Source organism: Solanum stenotomum, chromosome 7 (assembly GCF_019186545.1).
Source record: "Solanum stenotomum isolate F172 chromosome 7, ASM1918654v1, whole genome shotgun sequence".
NCBI lineage: Eukaryota > Viridiplantae > Streptophyta > Magnoliopsida > Solanales > Solanaceae > Solanum > Solanum stenotomum.
The window spans coordinates 15,466,851-15,473,711 of record NC_064288.1 but is presented as its reverse complement, the minus strand read 5'-3'; the positions used below and the strand labels follow the sequence as shown (position 1 = coordinate 15,473,711).

Genomic DNA, 6,861 nt, shown 5'->3' with positions numbered 1-6,861 from the left:
ACAAAGACAATAGAGGCCAAGTTCATTTCTTTGTTTATTTTATTCACGTCTATGCTAATTCTTAAGTTCTTAGCTTGTGCCTCTATGTTTCTTATTAGTACAATTTAGTTTATGCTAGTGTATATAGTAAAAATAGCCCAAAGAAATACTGGCTTACTCCATTCATATATCCATTCTAGATTTGATCTTCATTCAAGGATAAATGATCCCAAGGAAAAGATATTGTAATGCCCCGCAACTTCTAAATAAAAATACAAATACTTTTTCGCATGTGTAAAGGTTGAACCTAATGATTTCTAATTTGTATACGTGCTTAAGGTCCATTCCTAAGTGCACGAAGTGTATCAGTTATGGTTTAGGAGCATAAGCGACCTCTAGCACTAAATCGGGTTCGCAATTTTTCTATCGACTAAGTCTTTTGCAAGAGTTCATACAAGGGTTAAACCTCAAACAACCATATTTATCAGAATATGAAGTGTTAGGTGATCTATGACCTATCAAATTAAAGGTATTTGAGTCTAGTTTCTGACACATTAAACCGTTTCTCAATTTGATATTTGTGAATGAATTTGTGCCTGTATTTACTAGATAGTGTCTTGTTGTGCGTAGGTTGCACTATAGCATATTGAGGCAGCAACAACTACTTTTCTGCGCACCGATTGTGCATCCAAGATGTTATTTGTTGGTGCACGTCAAAAACGCTAATAAAAGATTTCAAAGTCGTGCGTCACCTCCCTAGTTCAAAATTTTACCCTAGAAAGAGAGAAGGTCTCAATAAACTAACTTCCTCAAGGGATCTATCAAATTTGACAATAAAACTTCATAATTTCTTCATCTTAACACCAATTAATATCTCCTACTCATCAAATTCATAGATTTCCAAGAAAATTCCTCAAGATTTTATTTTCAAGATTCAGGAAAGGTTTTGCAGTTCTTCATCTTTCAAGATCATTTTTTTTTATAATTGGAGCAATTAAGGTATGTAGGACTTTAATGATAAATTCCTTTCATCCTTATATTCAAAACTCCCCAGTTTACATGAATTCAATTCTATAGTTAGGATTTACAAAATCCACTTTCAAATTTACAATTTTTATGATTCAATGCATGATTTCTTCAATTACTTATTCATGATTATGAGTTTTGGCTATTGTATTGCGTTTTTATACTTAGCAAGGTTTTTTCATTGTCATCCTTATTAATTCTTAACATGATTTTATCTATGATTCTTAAAGCTTATATTGATTTTAGAGCTTTATGTTATTATAAAAGTTAATTTTTAAAATCTACAAATTAGGCATGTTTTAGAAATTTTTCTCATGATTTGAAAGATATCTTTTAGAAGAAAATTTCAGTTTTTAATTTTAGAAAGAAAGATTTGAGCTTCGTCTCACAGATTTAAATATAATCTCGCTACTTTTTGATACTTTTTTTTGAATAAGACTCATTATAAGCTTCTAGATCTGCTATGAGTTATATAAATAATATATTGTGAGAGTATGACTTAATATCGAGTGAATGAGGGTTCTAGATAGCCCAAGTGCTAAAATTATGTGCCACTGTGAGATTATGTTTCACCACTTTGTCGATTGACCATTTGACCCTGAGAGGCTCAGATTAGTGGATCCACATTAGATAGATAGGTTCTATACCCTGACAAGGTATAGGCACATCCTCCCCAATTGAGATTGTAAGTTGGCGCATCATGAGCTCATAGAGTATGTCGGTTATAAGAAACTTTCCACTTAGACATTATATTTTTTATAGTTTGAATCGATATGATCATGTATATAGTCATAGATATGATGAAAGATAGAATGATTTTCACATATGTATTTTTTCAAATATGATTTCGAAAGTATAGTCTCAGATATACATTTTCTTTCAGAAATATCTATTTATGATCTTTCGTTGCATTCTTCCTCGGTTGATATTTATGTACAATTGAAAGATTCATTATAGTCCTTCTCACAACTTATGATATAGATATAAATTTAACTATTTAGTTTCACTCATACATACTCAATACCTTTCTCGTACTGATTATATACCTCTTTTGTGCTACATTTTTCATGTGATGTAGATAAGAATGATCATTCTCAGGCTTGTAGATTGAGAGTGGCCATTCATAATACAATAATTGGTGATTCCTCCTCATTTGGGGATATACTTTAGTTGTTTCTATCCCTATTTCAAATTTGTTTTATGACTAGTTGGGGGCCTTGTCCTGATAAAGTGTTCTATTCAATTTAAAAGCTTTCAAACATTTGTATTCAATTGTAATAGACTTATTCTTGAAATCTATTTCAATTATGATTTAATCTACAACTTCTACTTCAGTTTTCATCTGATATGCATAAATATGTTACGCCAATGATTAGCTTGGATTCACTTGTAGTTTCAAGTATTGTATCTTGACCAAGGTACTAATTGTTTTTCTTGATTCAACCCGAGCTTTTGGATGGTACAACCACTATCCCTTTGTTGTTGTTGTTGGTAATTTCTATGCTAAAATTGAAAATCAAATAATCATACATATTTATATATATTATATGGCAAAATTATAAATCAAATAATCACACGGATTAATAAGGAATTATATGCCAAAATTGGAAATCAAACAATTAGACAGATTTATATGTAATTCAACGCTTGGAAATAAAATAAACATTTTATATGTAATTCTATGCTAAAATTGATAATTAAATAACAAATTTAGGACCCCTTTAACTATGAGAAAAGAAATTTCCAATTTTTTTTTACTTTATTTGAAAATAAGTGTACAATTATAAAAATTTCAAATTCCAACTTAATGTTGTATTTCGAATTTCAAAATCAATCAAAACCCTGTTTTCACATTTATAAAATTTTCTTTTTGCAAATTTATTGTAAGTTTTTGTTTTTATAAAATAAACTCATTTAAATTACATATCATGTTATTTTGAAAAATGCATTCAATCCTAAATATTTATTAGAAAAAATATAACGAAATATAACTCCAGCTTCAAAAGTTTTCAAATATAACAACAAAAAAATTAAAATTAATTTGATGATCACACGCCTACGCATGGGTGTATATCAACATGAGTTTGCCATGTGAATTGAATTTGTTAAAAAGAATTAAAAGCATATTAGTACATTTTCTTGGAAAAATATTTATAACCTTCCAAATTTGGAGGTTCTCATACACGCCTTCCTGTGAATATATATATTTTCCACAATCGCCGGAATCTTGTCGTTACAAAAGTCCGACGGAAAAATCTTAATCTCCGGCAACGATGTCTTCGCCGGCCGTTTTGGTTGCCGTTATTCTTGTCAGTGCTTCTTTAATCTCCCCGTCACTATCCCAAATATGTTCATCACAGAAATTCACCAACAACAAGGTTTATGCTCGTTGTAGCGATCTTCCGGTACTGAAATCATTCCTTCATTGGACATACGATGCTGATAATTCCACTCTTTCTGTCGCATTCGTTGCACCTCCTGACAAACCTGACGGATGGATTGCGTGGGCTATTAATCCTAATGTTCCTGGTATGGTTGGGGCGCAAACATTGTTTGCATTCAAAAATTCCAAAGGAGAAATGGTGGTGAAAACGTATGATATTTCGAGTTATTCTTCAATTAAAGAGTCGTCTAAATTGTGGTTCGATGTTAAAGAGACTGCGGCTGAATTCTCCGGCGGATTGATGCGGTTGTTTGCGACGCTTGTGCTACCGGAAAAGGGGAAAACGACATTGAATCATGTATGGCAGGTGGGACCCTCTGTTACCGGTGGGTTTCCTGCAAAACATGGTTTTCAGCCAGCTAATCTGAACTCGAAAGGAACGTTTGATTTGTTGAGTGGAGAAAGCAAAACCAGCGCTTCTGGCGATTCTAGGGTCAGTAGAAAAAATGTGAGTTTTTCAGATCCTGCTTTGATTTTAATATTAGTCAATCTCACCGTAAAATATGGTTTAAGGATGGACCTAAGATGGTCAATTTTTTTGAATTTTTGAGTAAACGCAGATTATTTTTTTATGTGAATTAGTTAAGTTTATGTTGGGCTTTTTTCATATAGCATCTGTTGAATTTTTTTCCCTTTTGTCGCTAGCTTTTGTTTATATTTGCCCTTTTCATGTTCAAGCAGTAGAATAAGATTTAAGGGTTCAACAAAGATTTTAGGGCTCCGAAATAATGTAGTATTATTTCGAGGAATCTTGAAACAATACTAGTCGCTTTTACTGGATATTCAATTGATGTTTCTTGAATTGTTTAAAAGAAAAAAGTTTTTTTTGATTGAATTGGACTAGTTGATGGTGGATCCATTACCTGGAAGTGTTTAAAAAGTTATGTAACTCTTACTGCAGATCCATGGAATCCTTAATGCTATTAGTTGGGGATTTCTGTTTCCAGTCGGGATCATCATTGCGAGGTACATGAGAACATTCCAGTCTGCTGATCCAGCATGGTTTTATCTTCATATTTCCTGCCAATGTTCTGCTTATGTTATTGGAGTTGCTGGATGGGCAACTGGTCTTAAGCTTGGAAGTGAATCAAAGGGTATCACCTATGATGTCCATCGCAATATTGGGATTGCACTTTTCTGTCTTGCAACATTGCAGGTAATGCTTCTGTGTTCCTGAGACCTGAATCATCATTACGTTTAGCTATTCATTATATCATTTATGCTACAGAAACTTGTCATATGCGCACCTTAGATAGGTAAATTCTTTGAACTTAAGTTGGTTTCTCTTGTATATGCTTATCTTTGGTTTGTCGGTAGGTTTTTGCCTTGTTGTTGAGGCCGAAGAAGGATCATAAGTACAGATTTTACTGGAATATCTACCATCATGGAGTTGGCTATACTATGCTTATCCTCAGCTTGGTTAATGTATTCAAAGGTCTCGACATATTAGATCCAATGACAAAGTGGAGGTCTGCATATATTGGCATACTAGTTGTGTTAGGAGTAATCGCCCTATTATTGGAAGTGGTTACCTGGATTGTTGTGTTAAAGAGGAAATCTAACAAATCAACCAAACCATATGACGGTTGATTTTCTCGATGGGGACGGGGAAGCTACAAACTTTGAACTTCATGAACAGTTGCTATTGTTATCACTGTCTAAATCAGTCTCACTCTATATATATACTAGAATTTGCTCGAAGCGATTCTTTTATTATTATCCCTAGCTCTTCTGTTTTCCTCATTGTAGAATGGCTTCGAAAGATAACATGTTGTGTATAAATACGTGACTTGATCACTTCAATTGCAGAACACACTTTGTGGATGTTTTTAGGTCATTTTGGAGCCTTTCTTATATGCTCTTGTTTTTCATGTGACAACTATTGTTGGCCCTAGAAAATGATAATTGTGTGTTTGATGGGGATTGCTTGAAACATATGCTTAAGCTGCCCTCCGTTTTCTTTCCTTCAACTTCTCCTCTGTGTACTCTTCAAAAATGCTGATAAATGTACGTCAGGTCCTCCTAGAATGGTATATTTTTGGAGGATCCAACACGAGATGTGGAAGTATAATTGGAGAGTCAAGAGCAACATAGAGGCAGAGTTGACATTGTACATCCACTTTGGCACGTGAATGAATGTGCTATAAAATTAGCAATCACATTTGGTGCCAACATAGTTGACTAAGCAAGCACTAACCTGCCATGTGAGACACTTCCATTCTTTCTCACTTCTACAAAATATTTTAATTTCTTTGCAAAGCACAACTCAAGCATCTTAATTGCTACTAAATATTTTTTGAATTTTTAAGGTGAGTGGATCAGTGAACATGGAAGAGGATGTCCTAATAAGAAGCCATAATATTTGTCTTTCAAAGTTTTTCGTGTTCTTTAAAAAGCAGGTTTAATAATCTTTTTTTGTTCGTTTTCCGCTCGGATATCAATACACACATTGAAGCTCAATTAAATCTAGATTCATGCGGGAAGTTCCATATTGGGGGTAAAGTGTTCCCTTACTATTAACCCAAAATGTTATACATCATCATTTTTATTTGTTAAAATGGGATGTGGTTAAACTACTTTTTTTTTACCAGGAAAAGGCACAAATATGCCATCGAATATTCAGAAAAGACTTATTTATATCATTTGTTAAAAGTTTGGCTCATCTATGCCATTGATGTTAAAGAAAAGACTCATTCATGCCATTTTTTTAAACTCTGATTTTGCTAAAACCATTTTTACACCCCAAACAATATTTAACCCTTTTCAATTGCAGTTTTTGGATTAAATGTACTATTTTTGCTTTTCTTTAAGAACACCAAGAACATTATCAAGTCCCGAATTTCAATCTTCTTCTATTCTTCACAAAATCACCTCAAATTTCAAGAGTAGCTTCACTCCGAGCTAGATATTGAAACTCAATATCTTATGAGCTCAAATTCAACCTAACTCAATAAGATCCACTTGAAATTTTTCAAAGTTTTAAACTTCCAACATTCTTTAATCGTAGAATTTACTCCACAGCTTCAAATCATTTGAAATTTTGAACATACACTCAAAAAACACTACAAAATCTAATGTCAAAAACAACTATAAAAACACGAATCAAAGGAAAATTCTAAAATTTTGGGACTGATTTTCTTTTTTTTGGAATATATTTTTTTATACGGGTGAATTTTCTAAACTCTACAAATAATTTTAAAAATTTGGTTTTTTTAAAAATAAATTAATGATGCGGTCAAAATTTGAGATGATTTCGTGAAGAATTGAAGATGTTGAAAATTGGGAGTTTATGTTTTCATGTGTTCTTGAGGAAGAAGAAAAAGAGTACATTTGATCCAAAACTCCAATTAATAAGTGTTAAAAGTTGTTTGGGGTGTTAAAAATAATTTTGCGAAATTGAAATTAAAAAAATG

General features: G+C 32.5%; 1 protein-coding gene across 1 annotated transcript; it reads left to right on the top strand.

Annotated features, from left to right (window-relative positions):
* The first annotated feature begins 3,143 nt into the window (after positions 1–3,143).
* Positions 3,144–5,221, top strand: LOC125871654 (cytochrome b561 and DOMON domain-containing protein At3g25290-like). Its single transcript, XM_049552291.1, has 3 exons — positions 3,144–3,896; positions 4,350–4,604; positions 4,766–5,221. The coding sequence occupies exons 1-3, from the start codon at positions 3,279–3,281 to the stop codon at positions 5,036–5,038; spliced, it is 1,146 nt and encodes a 381-aa protein (XP_049408248.1). The 5' UTR covers positions 3,144–3,278; the 3' UTR covers positions 5,039–5,221.
* The last annotated feature ends 1,640 nt before the right edge of the window (positions 5,222–6,861 follow it).

What these genes read in the sequence shown, in the direction of transcription:
- LOC125871654 (XM_049552291.1), top strand. Translation starts at nt 3,279, where the DNA reads ATGTCTTCGCCGGCCGTTTTGGTTGCCGTTATTCTTGTCAGTGCTTCT. An exon ending in CTAGGGTCAGTAGAAAAAAT is followed by an intron (nt 3,897 to 4,349) that starts GTGAGTTTTTCA and finishes CTCTTACTGCAG; the next exon opens with ATCCATGGAATCCTTAATGC. An exon ending in TCTGTCTTGCAACATTGCAG is followed by an intron (nt 4,605 to 4,765) that starts GTAATGCTTCTG and finishes GTTTGTCGGTAG; the next exon opens with GTTTTTGCCTTGTTGTTGAG.